The 15,949-nt window shown below is 32.7% G+C and overlaps 2 protein-coding genes across 3 annotated transcripts; one reads left to right on the forward strand and one right to left on the reverse strand.

Moving 5' to 3' along the window:
* Positions 1-3,923: 3,923 nt before the first annotated feature.
* On the reverse strand, positions 3,924-10,551 carry LOC107039329 (ubiquitin-conjugating enzyme E2 G1). The gene is made up of 6 exons (XM_015258887.1): positions 10,416-10,551; positions 9,132-9,234; positions 8,765-8,862; positions 7,337-7,515; positions 5,410-5,536; positions 3,924-5,124 (listed from the first exon to the last, which is right to left on the reverse strand). Exons 1-5 carry the CDS (start codon positions 10,459-10,461, stop codon positions 5,456-5,458), a joined length of 507 nt encoding a protein of 168 aa, XP_015114373.1. The 5' UTR covers positions 10,462-10,551; the 3' UTR covers positions 3,924-5,124; positions 5,410-5,455.
* Positions 10,552-10,754: 203 nt separating this feature from the next.
* LOC107039314 (alpha-1,3/1,6-mannosyltransferase ALG2) lies at positions 10,755-15,449 on the forward strand. 2 transcript variants are annotated; one of them, XM_015258871.1, is made up of 2 exons: positions 10,755-11,148; positions 14,459-15,449. In XM_015258871.1, exons 1-2 carry the CDS (start codon positions 10,906-10,908, stop codon positions 15,425-15,427), a joined length of 1,212 nt encoding a protein of 403 aa, XP_015114357.1. In that variant the 5' UTR covers positions 10,755-10,905; the 3' UTR covers positions 15,428-15,449. The 2 variants fall into 2 exon arrangements, with proteins under 2 accessions (XP_015114357.1, XP_015114355.1); XM_015258869.1 differs by lacking the exon at positions 10,755-11,148 and adding an exon at positions 11,774-12,167.
* The last annotated feature ends 500 nt before the right edge of the window (positions 15,450-15,949 follow it).

Genomic DNA, 15,949 nt, shown 5'->3' on the forward strand with positions numbered 1-15,949 from the left:
TATATATATATATATATATATATATATATATATATATATATATATATATATATATATATATATAAAGTATATTAAATATATAAATTATTTAGCATCAGTGTGCGCGAGAATGATATCAATCATACATTAGGCGTTTTTTAATGATTGATGATAAAGTCATTGACTGTATTTGTTCTGTGAACGTTCTAGGTCAAAAAACAAACAAATTGAAGAAAGAAGAGAATATTGACAACCGTATCGTGAGGTAAATTTTTTTTTTTCCAAGAAAACGGTTTCGATTGAAAGTGCAATCTCTCCCCACGTCCCGCCCTTCTCCCGCCCCTGACTAATTGTTAGATTGAACCATTAATTAATTTTTAATCAAAAGAGAAAATGAATGAAACGAAAAATTTGTATAGGTAGAGTGTAAAAGTTCAGTGGGAATGAGCCCTAAAAAATGTGTGGAACGGATAAATTACATAATCATCGTGATTCATGTTATATCGTTTGTATTTTCCCCTCACCTTCTCTCAACCCCTTCTTCCCTCATTATAGATATTTAAGCTGTTGATGTTATTTTTATTATTTCTTTTTCACTCGAGTTCTTTTTTTCTTTCATGTTCATTTCTCCAATTTTTCCTATAACTTTCTCGTTATTTTGTTGCTAACGTATGTTCAGCTTTCACAAGAACATGAACAAAAATACAGAGAATGAAAAATGGAGAATAAGAGATTTGTGATGGAAATGAAAAAGAAAAACAAGAAATGAACAAAAATGTAGAAAAATACTTAAGGCCGTTACCAATGTTATTATTATCATTTCTATTATTAATAATTAATTATTACAATTATTGATTGATTGTGAAGAAAAATTTATAGTAATTATTGAAAACTTCATTTTTTCTCTTAGTTATCAAGATGCTCCATCAATTAAAATCCTCTGTAATTATAATTACGATTGATTGATGATTAATCTTGAGAGCACGTAGCCAAAAAATTTTAATGGAAAATGGAGAAAACTACTATAAATAAGCGAACAAAAGAAAGAACGATAGATGATCTTATTGGTAGATCATGAGAGTTTTATACATATTCTTTTTCTTCTCTTTTTTATAAAAAAAAAATTCACGACATTGACGAATTCTTCAATGCTGTGTGAATAAATTATTTTATAACATTACCAATTCACTGGTAATTGTAAAATAGGCTTTATTATTTTATTCATTATTATCATTATTATTATTATTATTATTGTAATATTACGTTTTTCATTACGGTATATTACTAATTATTATTGTCAATTTAACATTTTTTTAATTATATCATTATTATTATTAAACTATTAATTATTATTATTCTACAAATCCAAAACGGCTTGTGAAGCCAATGTGATAGAGCTTATGTGCGACGTGAGAAAGAGAGAAAAAGAGCGAGAGAGAGACAATGGGATTGTGCCCAAATCCTACAAAAAAAAACATAAAGTAGAAAAGAAGAAAACCAGTGTATATGCGGGCTGAGAAAGAATGAAATTTATAAAATAAATTAAAAAATCGTAATACGTAATTTCTCAACTCGCATTCTTTGTAAATAAAATATTGTATGTATAAAAAAAAGAAGTAAAAAATGAATCGAAAAAAATAAGAACAAATTGGAAAATAATTCTCTGATTACATACATTATACCCACACGATTATTAATACGAAAACAAAACTTGTATTATACTATATTTACTTATCAGTCACAGTTAGCAATTATTGAATAGGTATTCCTACTGACTTGAAATTAAAATAACAATTTTAAAAGATACAACTATTGCATAATGGCTACAACACAGAAAAATCGAGAATCATGTGTTATCGATAGAAAAAATAAAGAATGAAAGAGTTGGAATGACCATAATGATTACAATTTAAAATAAGAAATCATGAAGAGAAAAAAATTACGTCATCAAGAAAGATGAAATTTTGAGATAAAAGTATCGAAAAAATTATTCTCGATATTGCACATCAAAGTGAATATTTATCAGACGAACTAATCTTCAGAATTAAATTCTAGTCTTCAATTCATAACAGAAGAAACTCATAAACTCATTCGAGTTTTGTTTTTCAAATGTTTTCGGATTAAAAACAACCGTACTGAACAAAAGGGGCATTGCGAAAGAAAGACCAGTGAAAAATTTTCCGTCGTCTTAGAATTTTCTTTTTTCCTTCTTTTTCCATGTAAATAAACAAATGTCTCATATTATAATTACTGAAATGCAGATATCTCGCTCTGACGGTTGTACAAAGAGGTAGCAGTGGAGTCATTGAAAGCGAGAGAAACGTATAAATAGGGTTTTGCAACATCGAACTGCCAGAATTATTGGCGGACAACCCCGTGAATTAAAAGCTATTAATTTTCTTTCGTTGAAATCATCGGAAAAAATGGTGAATAATGGTTTTTAACACACTCATCAATTTTAAGGAAAATACACGATCTCAGATAAAATATTTTCAATAGCCTATTGGCACGAAAGGAAATACATTTTGGACTTTTTAAATTCTTCAGATTGACTTGCTTTTAACTCGTATTTAAGATAAACATTGATGCCACGTCTTAAAAAACGAAATCGTTCGAATGAAAAATAATTCAATTAATATTTACTAATTGACGTGGCTGAGGCCAAAAAAGAAACCTATGAGAAAACAAAGAAGTATTGTACATCATTCATTTACATCATCGAATCCGAGCATAAATTAGCGTCTTGTAGATATTGAATAGATGAAATAACGATACGATAGCTTTAATTATTTAATTGAAAATATCGCTTGTAACCGAGACGATAGGTGAATCAATGAAATTAAACAGGATGAAAAGTGAGTGAATGCCTGAATCAGCGTATGAGAAAACAACTGTAATATAATATGATAATGATGAATGATTAATGATTATTACAACTAGTATAGTTTTTCCGCGAATACGTGTTTAAAACCCCCCCGTGTTATCGAAGAAAATGAATGTGAGGAGGAAAGAAATCATATCGTAAACATAATGAATATTTTACAAATAAATGTAGATAGACATTCAGAATTTTTCGAACGAAAACACAATGGAAAGAAGAAAAAAAATCCACCTCCTTATGCCTCCCTATCCAACAATTCCGAGACATCCTATATCATCTTTGAAAAAATAAAAAAAGTGAATATGTTACGATCAAAAGAAAATATTACAAAGGATTCTGTCATTTCTGTAGTGAAAATAATGTATTTAAAGATGAAAAAATATCTAATAGTTTATTGATTTGTATTATCAGTTTTTGAATTGTATAATAGCATAAAAATTATCCTGTACATTGCATTAATAACACGAGCACTATTGTTTTAAAGAAAAAAATTGTACGTTTACGATTATTATACGAAGATAAAAAGAAAGAAAAAATAAATAAGGTATACAAAAAACAAAATCATGAGCTGATGAATGAGTATAATAAATTTTATTGTTAATTATTCAATAAAATTATTAATTTCCGTCAGACGAGTTTCGTTCACTATTCTTTCTTACTTTCACTTTTATTTTTTACTTAAACCTCTGATTTACTGGAGAAAATGTAAATAATTTATTGTTGGAATAAAGAAGAAGAAAATGTCAATTCAAATGATTTTTTTAAAATCATGACAGCTGATTCAATCATTTACCTTGGTTTGTACGTGCAGAGATTTAAATTATAACACACATAAGATAATCATTATTTTTTATCCATTGTGAATAAATTTACTTACTTCATCCGGCCTCCATTACTGAGCAATATCTCCTGTCGGTATTTTACCACCATCCGAGACAGCATTATTACATTTATTAAAAAAATAATAATAATAAAAATCGAAAGAGCAAACTTTTTTGCATCTGGTGAAGAAATGAAAATAGTGAATGATTCTCGATCGAGATAAATAAAAGACTCAAAGAAATTACTGAAAAGAAAAATCGTACGTTTCTCCTTTTTATTTCTTTAACCATTAGTTTTCATCATAAAAATGGCATATTCCATAGTTAAAACTATCAGCACTGACTGAAATAATAAAAAAAAAATGTCGCCACAGATCTCCAAATTCAATGAAACGGTAATTTTCCTAAAAAACTCCAGGGGAATACAATAATTATCTTTTGCTCATTATTAAATTATATTACCTGTGCTTGACACTTAAAATAAATTCATTTAGTTGTTTTTTCTTTATTATTAATCATAATTAAGTTACTCTAGAATTGGATGTTTGTTACTTTTTCCTCATCATTTGGCAACTGACACATTTCAGCAGAATTTACTTAATATCATTGATCAATATCGTTGCTGATTTTTCCATACTTGTTCATCATGCTACATTCATCATTCTTCATTATCAGTATCGTTATCAGTTTAATAATAATTCGTATGTTTTTTTCTTTTCCATGTTTTTTTTTGTTTGTGTATCATTCACTGGCATATTACATCAACGATTATTGCATCCCGTTCTTTAGAATTTACAAAAATTCTTGTTTTCTTCATACGAAAGTAAGAAAATACGAAACGACGCTAAGGAATTATTGTTGAGTGATAATAGAACATAAAGTATTACTTTAAATAATTAATGGGAGTTGTGGGGTTTTGAGAGGGCTGGACTTGTTTTGAGTGTTTTCAATGATTCGCCCTCTAGGGGAATTTACGCAGGGGAAGGAAATCCGGAAAAGGGAAAAAGGTTTCAATTTTCTTCGAGTTTTACAACAACTATGAATATTTAAGATAAGATAATTATTCGTACAGATGATTTTTTCTTCACTTTTTCATCATGATGTATAGTCGATCATTACTTGTATCTGCTTTATCATGTAAAAGATGAGCTACAAGTGTACTTTTTTCATTCCATTTTTTTCATCATTTCCTTTGCTTATAAATGGTATGTCCGGTAACGGTAGTCCAATTTTCCATAGACTTGAAACCGTGGCTGTAAGAAAGTGAGGAAAACTCACTTCACGCAGATTCTGGTATTTTACTATTAAAATTTGTTTTGCTTTTTTTGTTTATTTCGTTATTATGTAGGGTGGGACAGGCGTATTTCCGCTTTCAGTGGCACTGTTTGTCCATTGAGCATAATTGCTCAACTTGATTTTGCATTTATAATGCACGCGGCTTCCCTGAGATCAAGAAAGAAATTAATGAATAGAAAGACTGATGATGATAATAATTAACTTCAAATTTTTTGAGGGTTCAAGGATTATTTATTTAATGAAATTGATTTCGTAAAAAAAAGATTTTTTAGGCAAATGAAAGGGGAAGTATCTTTAGAAGCGTGTTTCGTTTCTTTAAATTTTAAATACTGGTAAATTTAGTAGAACATTTGTGTGTTGTTCCTATTTTTAGTAACTGCGAGATGTTTTTTGTGAGGTTGGATTATGTGAATGCTCAAAAATTTTATTTACCAGAATTAAATAAGTCTTTCCGTTTGAATATTACTTTTTTCTCCCCCTACAAACACTCCTCTTGGCTTTTTCGGACGCACCTCGCTACTTTTCGTTTGAACTCTGTGTAACTTTCCCTCCACTCTTTCTGCAAATTCAATGACAAATGGGAAATTAAAATTTCAAAAAGTTATATCGTTAATCAATGACTTTAATTTAGAATAAATCGTCAAGAGACATTTTCTATGACAAATTTTTTAGTTTGAAAAAAAATGCTCTTGACATTTCACCTTCAGAACAGTCATTTCACTTCTTCACACAATTTCATTCTTCATTTAATAATTCATCATAACTGTCTTTAAAGTGAAGAACAAGTTATAAAATTGAAAAGATATGTCTAATTTCAGTTTTGAAAAGTGTAAATAAAAATATTACATTATCGTAATTATGGCACATCCTCGCTAGTGGATAATTTTATGAGAGATAATCAAAAGATATTTTTCGATGGCAAATTTCTTTTCCTTCGAAAAATGCCTTCTGATTTTTGTTTCAAAATTAACTAATTTCGTGGAACAAAATGAAACAGCCGAAAAACGACTATTTGATACAATTGAAGCAAAAAAGTTTTTTAAAATCAACTTTTGTTTATCAAAATTTTTTTATTATTGGGAGGACTGATGAGAATAATAATTTTCTATTCGGTAGAAAAGAACATGCGCTGCGGAAAATCACCGATGTCCGACACCCCTATATAGCGTATCGAGTACCTCCACAGACGAATCCCACTCGCCTTTTAAATCTCAATCGCAACGTCCACCAGGGTTGGGCGTGTAAATTACATTGGTAAATTACACCGTTTTTACTGAGGTAATTTACGTCAATTACCTCGACGGATTTTTTACGTTTTTATCGTAAAAAAAACGACTGAGAAAGACGCAGTATTGGACACATAAATATCATAAAAAATAGTATATTATGTCCCGAGGATAGATGAACCGCGAATTTTAACTTTACTTTGTTCAGTTAGAACGCGGATCTCAGTACTTGGGGCGTAAAATATTATTTAACTCATAAAGAGTAAATTCCACGAGGATCAAACGGTGCAAAAGCCACAAGTCATCTCCATTGTGAGAAAGTCAATCCCATTATTTATTGAGCTTTATTGGATTCTCCACTTTATTATTTGGAGCCCCGGAAAAACCCAGTTGGTCCTGAAAAGAACTATTTTGTTCTGACGAGTTCAAAAAAGTTACCAAAGACAATTGAATTAGTTTTGTCACTTAAGAATGCTGAATGAAACAAGTTAATGTCAAGATAAAAGATAATGAAGCGATGAGTTCAATCGAGATCAATAAATAATAAGATTGACCCTTGGAAAATTCATCCCTTACACGGTATGACCCTCGCGAGATATGAACCTTATGATTTATCACCCTTGCGAGATTCAATCTTCGCGAGCCTTCAGGGTTTACGATAAAAGGTAACTTCTTTCATTATATTCAGACAACAATATTAATAATTTTCTCTAATTTTATCCACAGTTCTCAAATAATATTTCAAGTAATATGAAATATTTCATCTATAATTCAATTGATTAGATTAGGGCAATTACACTTTTCTTTTTTCATTCGATTGAAACTCAAAATCTTCTCCCGTCAAAACTTCTCAATAATTTTCCATTCTATTAAATGGAAAATTATTATCCTCATCAGTACTCCCAATAATAGAAAAAAGTTGATAAACAAGTTGATAAAAAAAAATTTTGTTACTTGAATTGCGTTAAACAGTCGTTTTTCGACTGTTGTCATTTTACCCCACTCACCCTAATTACTAAAATTTCAAATTTGTCAAGATCAGTTTCATAACTTTACTACTGCATTCAATCATACAATTGATAATTGAATAAAAGACAAATATTCTTTCACATATATAGTGAATGAGGACTTACGGCGGCATCTACATTGGCAGGACTCTCGTCATTGGGATCGGCCAGCATACTTATAACACTGATGAGAATCGTCTCAACTGTATGAACTGGAAGCCATCTTTCTGATGCTTTCTCATAGCCCCATTTGTCATCTCCAGGCTCGTGCAGGATCGATATGCACACATCACCGTTCTTCTCAACTGTAATATCAAATTGCAAGCATTTAAATAAATTTATCCTCGAAATCGATACAAAAAACTCTTCATTATTCCAAATATTTTTATTTCTATTACATAACATGAGAAAATCATTTAAGAGGAGACTAATATGAGTTTTAAAAGTCGCGGGCGATTGAAGAGAGATTTCTCATGCATTAAACATCAATTATATATGTCTGAAAATGAATAATTAGTGCAAAAAAAATGTTCATTGTTCATTTGCCCCGCGCACGCTAAAAATGTTAAAAATAATCCAATTTTTAAACTACAGCGGTTTTTTTTCAAATTTTTTGGAAAATGTGGACAATAACAATTACGAATTAGTTTTTTGAATTTCGACTCCACATCTAATTTCGTTTTACCTAATATTGTTAAATAAGTCACCGTTTAAATAAAAAATGAGTTTATCAAATAAAATGGGCGAAAAGAATAATGAATAAAAGATACAAAAAGAAGTGACATGTACGAGGACTAAGAACAAAGATAAAAGAGTGATGAAAAAAGAAAGAGACGATCGTACATGAATTTAGTTGAGAGAGAGGAAAAGAACAAATACGCAACAATATATAAAAATTTGTGCCATTCATATAAAATAGGCAAAAACATTATCCTGAAAATATTTAAAATATATTCTTGATTCTTTCAGAAATATTTTTGGGGCTATTTCACATGAATGGTGTAATTTTTTATTAAAAAACGTAATTAGCTGTGTAGGATTGGAATTTCAAAAAAATAACTGGTAATTGTTATTGTATACATTTTTTTTCATTTTGAAAAAAAACCTTCGTAGTCGGAGACCTTGGACTATTTTTAACATTTTAAGCGTCTGCAAAGCAAACGAACAATAAATAATTAATTTTTTGCACTAATTATTCATTTTTATACATATATAATCTTCAATGCATGAGCAATTTTATTCCAATGGCCTGCGCTTTTAAAACTCATAGTAGGGTAAGCTACTCAGTAGATGGACACTGCCCTATAGATGGACGAGCTACTTTTGGATAGGAAATTACGCAAAAAAATACTGAAATGTGAATTGTTGCTTCGAATTTTCACTAACTGTTGTGAGTCTTAACTCATGAGTGACGATTTTTTGTCGATCAATTTTTTTTTCAATTGCTAAAAAACAAACGTTCATCTACTGGGTGGTTTTCTTAGACGTCCATCTACTGGGCAGTTTACCCTAGTCTCGTCTTAAAAAGGTGAAAGAATTAGATAAATAACTCACTGTTTGGATGCCATATCTCTGTTATAAATTTCATTCTTGGTGGCCTGAGTGGATACTCTTTGGGAAACTGTAAATGCGCTTTGAAGAATCCTCCTTCACTGTTAATTAAAATCGTCAATTTAAAACAAAACGGTTAAACACAGATTATCTCCTACATATCTTCGGAATGATGATGTTTATTCAAATTCATCGAAAGGTCTTCCCCCTAGAGAATTGCATTCCCTAACAAAAAAGATATTTATACTTTTTCCTCTGAACCCATTGGTTCCATAGCTATTCACTAAAAAACTACAAAACTTCAAGACTCATCATCTTTGTCAAAGAAGCGCAAATCTATTGACAAGCGAAGTTTCCTCAAAAAACTTACTACAGTGTATCCGGAGGTCCAATAATGAGGACTTCCCATCTATAAATGTCATTGTCGTCTACGAGGCCAGCTGAAAACCCTTCTACTGGGTTTTTATTCAGTTCTAGAACAGAAAAAGGACGGAAATCAATTAAAACCCCACATCTTCCCCAATTCCTGTCCTTTCTTCTCGGAGCATCAGAGAATCTCCGCTGCATCGAGTCACCAAGTGACTCACACATGAATAAGGTTAGGGATATCTACCAGTCATGGAGCCCATCAAAAAAGAGAACCTGAAATTCACCGATGCGTCACGTCATCCCCAAAAAACCCAAGTCAAAATTATGCATTCAAAAAAATCACCAACGCTTCATCCTGCTCATCAAAACAGAATCACCTGTTCTATTTATCATTCCAACTCTCTCTCTTTCTCAAAATCCCCAAGCCAAACAAAAGGACTCAAACCAAGAAAGCGATGCCGTCTCGAAAGTAGGCAGATTGACCTTCGGGGCGTAACTTCGAATATAGTCTCACGACACGAACATAATTCCCGTAGAATCCCCCCTCACCCATTTTTTTCTTATTGTCCATTTATCACAAACCGGAGTTTCTCATGTACGAAATGAGAAAAAAAATGAAAAAAGGAAGAGAAAAAAATGAGTCCCTGGTTGTCAATGTGTGTGGCGTAAATGCTAATAATAAATGGTCGTACATTATTTTTGGTCTGGTGAGAAGCTTGGTAGCCTCGTGCAATACACGATGATATCCATGAATTATATGTACCCACACACGCATACATACACCCATAAGAAAGTTTCCCCGCACCTACAAGTCTCCATGGAACAAATACCTCAAAGCCCGAATTTGACAATTCTCAATCCCCACGGTCGTGACAAAAATTAAAACCCCATAATTTTAGAAAAGTCAAACGTGACAGGAAAAAAATGTGCAAATGCTAGGTTAACATTTATTCATGGGGGACCCCACGTACGGAGGAACGGGTTATTGATTTTTGCTAGCCGATCGGGGCGTATAGTGACTGAGCCGTAAAATAAAAATGAAAAATTAAAAAATGTGGATAAAAATCCAGCTAAAATGCCCTCCTGACGAATACGTTAAAAAGTTGGAATAAAATTTTGAATGAAAAGTTGATGATAATGTAAGCACAAATGGATGAGCTCAGGCACGGGTATTGTCCCTCGCTCGGAGCTAAAAATGGTCCCCTCTCGATTATGACTCGTATATATGATACGATGACGACGGAAACACTATTTTCAACACGTAATTCATTAATATTATCAATACCTGATAATTGTTTTCTTAGTAGAAGCGCGGACTGTGGCTCTGACATTAATATAAAGTTGATTTAAATAAGACTAAAATTGAAAAACAATCACTTTTGGGTTGACTGGGAAAGATGGCTAGGTACGTCACGGAAACCTTCAGTGGGCATGCGCAGAATTTTTGTTAAAACATATGTTCTTCCGCTAGTTGATTTTCTGAAGGGCGATAGCAGTGCCAAGCGGCGCAGTCAATGCATTTTCGTACTAAATTCGTAATCAGCAGTCGGTAAAGGATTCTTAAGTAAAAATTTTATGATCACTTCATCTCTAGTATTTTTTATCTCATTCGTTCAAACTGACAGATGTTTCTGATGGAAGAGATAAAAACAAATGGAGTGAACCCAAGTGTGAACTCCTCTACGGTTATGTTTTTTTCGTTTACGTGTGACGTGTACCTTACACCTTGAAATTAATTTTTTCGAGTATTGTTTGAAGTGTTGTGTCGAAATAGAATGGTTAGAATAATGTTTTTACATCCCGATTTGGGAATCGGCGGAGCAGAAAGACTCGTCGTTGATGCCGCTGTTGCTCTGAAGAAGCAAGGACATGACGTTAATTTTGTTACAAGTTTCTATGATCCTGAGAGGTGCTTTTCAGAGACCAAGGATGGAAGTATTCCGGTTCATGTCGTTGGAGACTGGATTCCGAGACACATTTTTGGGAGATTCTTCGCACTGTGCGCTTACATTCGCATGGTAAATAACACTAAGCTATGTGAGGTATTCCATGGCAATAGAGTCAACGCGTGACCCTCACCCTCTTGGAAATTGATCTCGATTTTTTCTACAATTGGGAAGCTAGAAAAACGATCTCTTTATTTTTTTTGAGATTTTTTCGACAGCCCATTTTGGAAATAGGATTTTTTCTTTGTTTTTTCGTTTTTTTCATTAACTTGGGTTCGATTCAGCCGATTTTAATTTATGATGCCTCAAAATTTCCCATTTTCTAACATCTTTAAAGAGATTTTCGGTCATTTTTTTTTCAATTCCTAGGTGATCATAATGGCGAGTTTTCCAAAAAAAAAATTGAACAGCTTGAATTTTCAAAATTGTCACCTTTTAATTTTGNATCACTTTTGGGTTGACTGGGAAAGATGGCTAGGTACGTCACGGAAACCTTCAGTGGGCATGCGCAGAATTTTTGTTAAAACATATGTTCTTCCGCTAGTTGATTTTCTGAAGGGCGATAGCAGTGCCAAGCGGCGCAGTCAATGCATTTTCGTACTAAATTCGTAATCAGCAGTCGGTAAAGGATTCTTAAGTAAAAATTTTATGATCACTTCATCTCTAGTATTTTTTATCTCATTCGTTCAAACTGACAGATGTTTCTGATGGAAGAGATAAAAACAAATGGAGTGAACCCAAGTGTGAACTCCTCTACGGTTATGTTTTTTTCGTTTACGTGTGACGTGTACCTTACACCTTGAAATTAATTTTTTCGAGTATTGTTTGAAGTGTTGTGTCGAAATAGAATGGTTAGAATAATGTTTTTACATCCCGATTTGGGAATCGGCGGAGCAGAAAGACTCGTCGTTGATGCCGCTGTTGCTCTGAAGAAGCAAGGACATGACGTTAATTTTGTTACAAGTTTCTATGATCCTGAGAGGTGCTTTTCAGAGACCAAGGATGGAAGTATTCCGGTTCATGTCGTTGGAGACTGGATTCCGAGACACATTTTTGGGAGATTCTTCGCACTGTGCGCTTACATTCGCATGGTAAATAACACTAAGCTATGTGAGGTATTCCATGGCAATAGAGTCAACGCGTGACCCTCACCCTCTTGGAAATTGATCTCGATTTTTTCTACAATTGGGAAGCTAGAAAAACGATCTCTTTATTTTTTTTGAGATTTTTTCGACAGCCCATTTTGGAAATAGGATTTTTTCTTTGTTTTTTCGTTTTTTTCATTAACTTGGGTTCGATTCAGCCGATTTTAATTTATGATGCCTCAAAATTTCCCATTTTCTAACATCTTTAAAGAGATTTTCGGTCATTTTTTTTTCAATTCCTAGGTGATCATAATGGCGAGTTTTCCAAAAAAAAAATTGAACAGCTTGAATTTTCAAAATTGTCACCTTTTAATTTTGTCATCTTTTTTTCAGTAACTCTTATAATCAAAACAAGTATTTTGAGCCGTTACACAAGTTGGGTTTCGTCCTGGAACTATTTTATTTTTCAATTTTTTCTTGTCGAAATCTCGCGAATTTGGTCAAAACACCCCAAAACAATTTCGATTATGTATCGAAAAAATAGGTAATATATAAGTGTACATTTAAATTCACTCCATACTGTTTATAATCAAAGTCAATCAAGGCTATTTTAGGGTATTTTGACCCAATTCATGGAATTTCGAGAAGAAAAAATTGAAAATGAAATAGATCTAGGACGAAACCCAAATTGTATGACCCCTGAAAATACTTGTTTTGATTACAAGAGTTATTGAAGAAAAGACGAGAAAAATAAAACGTGAAATAATTTTGAAAATTCAAGTTTTCCGATTTTTTTTTAAATTCAGTATTATGAGAACCTAAGGGTTGAAGAAAAATGACTCACAATATTCTTATAGATGGTAGAGAATCGAAAATTATGACGTGTCATAAATCAAAATCGGATGAATACAACTGGAGTTATTAAAAAAATCGAAAAAACAAAGAAAAAGTCATCTCAGAAATGGCCTGTCGAAAAAATTTGAAAAAAATTAAGAGATTGAGTAGCTTCTCAATCCTAAAAAAATCAAGATCAATTTCCAATACCTCATATTGTATTTTATATGAAAGAGTGAGGAAGTAAAGGCCTCAGTAGCTACACTTACTAATAGAACACTATTACTTTTGATAAGTAAAAAATTTCACGTCGAGCGTGTTAATTTGTTTCCCTAAACAGAGTATCACAATGTCACACCAAATAATCAATTACAGGAGTCGAGAAATACGTTGAATATTCAAAAAAGATTAACTCCTCAAACGCAGGTCCGCAGCCAGTAGTTTTCCATAAAAAATAATAAATATTCCTAATCCAGGCAAAGTCATTAAAATTTGGGATGTCGGACAATAACTCAAGGGTGTTTAGATTGTATTCATTGATCACAAGAAGAGTAAGATGTTCCTTGAGGTGCATAAATAAAAATAACAATAAATTACATAGTCAAAGTATAATAATTGAATGGAGTGGGTCAAAGGGATTTACCAAATATATCATTTATGATTATCAATTTTAATTGTTGCATGCGAACATTTTTTTAGGTCCATGCATTTTAAATTGTTTTTCTCCTCGAAAATACTTGCAGAATTGTTTTCGCCATCATAATTTTCAATTGTATTTATCGGAAGTACGTCGGTACCACAGTTAAAGAGTTGTTTCCGAAACGAGTGGAATTTTCGGAATTTACCAAAAGAGCCTTTCACTGCAGTATTCTTAATTTTATTATTAGTATTAGTAATTTTTTTTCGAAACTTCCGTTTTTTATAAAAAAATTGATTTCATGATTTTTTGATATTGTAACTTATGGCCTCAACGGTCCTCAGCAATTTTAATATAAATCAATTACGTGAAGAAATCTTTCAAAGTCTACATTGTCTCAACGTTACAACATCAAAACATCATGAAATACATGAACGGTCAAAAAAATCTTGCTAAAAAAATTGATGTTTTCAATTTTTGGCAGACCTTGTGCATGTCACTATATTTAAAAATTAATTCTAGAAAAATCGATTGCATATGTCTCTCATTGAGTTCATGGTCTACAAATTTAGGACAAACTTTCTTCCTTTGTACCCCTGCTGAGGGGAAAATTCCGAAAATGATTGGAATTTTTAAGCTGAATTATGAATGAATAATCGATGAAATAATGGGCCTAATATTGTCGAAGTCAGTAGGTTGATTAGCGAACTATAAAAATGATCTCTTAAATATCTCTAAACAATATGTTTTTATAATATTGACAAAAAGATGTACATTTTATGAAAAATGAATAATGTTTCTCAATATTCCCATTTTTTCGTTGTAGATTTACGCCGCCTGTTGGATCTACTTTATGGAGCAGCGTCCAGACATAGTATTCTGCGACTTGGTATCGGTCTGCATTCCCTTTCTCCGCCTATCTGTCCCAAAAGTCATATACTACTGCCATCATCCAGATCAAGTCCTGACAGCACCTGGAGGCTGTCTGAAATCTTTATACCGAACCCCACTCAATTACTTCGAAGAGGTAACCACTGGTCAGGCAGATAAAATATTCGTCAACAGTATTTACACCTCTAAAGTCTTCAAGAACACTTTCACGCGATTATCCATTACTCCAGAGATTTTGTATCCATCTTTACACACTCATTTTTTTGACTCAAGTTACATAGCTCCATTAGAAAAAACTTTAGACACGAAGCTGCCTGATGATAGTATTATTCTACTCTCGATAAATCGATATGAGAGGAAGAAGAACTTGGGACTGGCGATAGAAGCTTTGGCAGACCTCAAGAATCACTTGACTGAAGATGAATTCAATAGAACATTTTTGATAATGGCTGGAGGATACGATAAGAGGGTCGAGGAGAATGTGGAGCATCATCTCGAGTTGGTGGGACTTGCGTCCGAGCTTGGGATCACCAACAATGTCATTTTCCTACGATCTCCATCGGACTCTGATAAAGTATCACTCCTCAAGCACTGTCATTTGTTAATTTATACCCCACCTAACGAACATTTTGGAATAGTTCCACTGGAAGCTATGTATTTCGAAAAACCTGTGGTTGCTCACAACTCTGGAGGACCAATGGAGACTGTTGTGAATGACGTCACGGGGTTTCTAGTGAGAGAATTAACTCCTGAAGCTTTTTCTGAGAAAATTCATGTGTTAATTGCGGATAAAGCGTTGAGGTTGAAACTAGGGAGGGAGGGGAAAGCTAGGGTCATTGAGACATTCTGCTTCCAGGCGTTCAGTGATCAGTTGAATAAAACTGTTGATAGTTTATTGATTTGATGTTTGTATGCGGTGTTCATGATTTCTGAAGAATAAATATTTTTACATTAAAAATACTTGAGTTGAATCATTTGACTGGCAGTGTGTTCCTTTTACTGACTTAGTCGAAAAATGTGGACGTAAACTATTCACATGATTAGGGCTCGATTGTATGTACCAGGCTCAGTAAAGAAAATCCTCAGTTAATCCTTGATCACTCGCTCAATGACGGCGGCGCCGCCCGTTTTAAAATATTTTAGAGTGTTTCTCAACGCTTAAAAATTCTGAATTAGAGTTCCTAGTTCAATCGGGAAATTTGTTCAGCGAAAAAAAGAAAAGAAACGTCGAACGGATAGAAGAACGACGCCGCGCCGCCCAGTGCGAGTGAGTCCCTGTCGACCCCTCGAGCGCCATTGTTGCTACATTCACTGCCACACTCATAGACATACGGCGTCGCACCACCATAAATTGACATAATGATAAATTTGAAAGATCTAGAAAAAATCTGAAAAAAATCAAGAGCGATCTCAATCATATACTTGA

This window comes from Diachasma alloeum, unplaced genomic scaffold (assembly GCF_001412515.2).
Source record: "Diachasma alloeum isolate Michigan unplaced genomic scaffold, Dall2.0 Dall_scaffold_00296, whole genome shotgun sequence".
Classification (NCBI taxonomy): Eukaryota; Metazoa; Arthropoda; class Insecta; order Hymenoptera; family Braconidae; genus Diachasma; species Diachasma alloeum.

What these genes read in the sequence shown, in the direction of transcription:
- LOC107039329 (XM_015258887.1), bottom strand. Translation starts at nt 10,461, where the DNA reads ATGTCAGAGCCACAGTCCGCGCTTCTACTAAGAAAACAATTATCAG. An exon ending in ACTAAGAAAACAATTATCAG is followed by an intron (nt 9,235 to 10,415) that starts GTATTGATAATA and finishes TTTCTGTTCTAG; the next exon opens with AACTGAATAAAAACCCAGTA. An exon ending in CTGCCAATGTAGATGCCGCC is followed by an intron (nt 5,537 to 7,336) that starts GTAAGTCCTCAT and finishes TTGAATTTGCAG; the next exon opens with AAAGAGTGGAGGGAAAGTTA.
- LOC107039314 (XM_015258871.1), top strand. Translation starts at nt 10,906, where the DNA reads ATGGTTAGAATAATGTTTTTACATCCCGATTTGGGAATCGGCGGAGCA. An exon ending in TGTGCGCTTACATTCGCATG is followed by an intron (nt 11,149 to 14,458) that starts GTAAATAACACT and finishes TTTTCGTTGTAG; the next exon opens with ATTTACGCCGCCTGTTGGAT.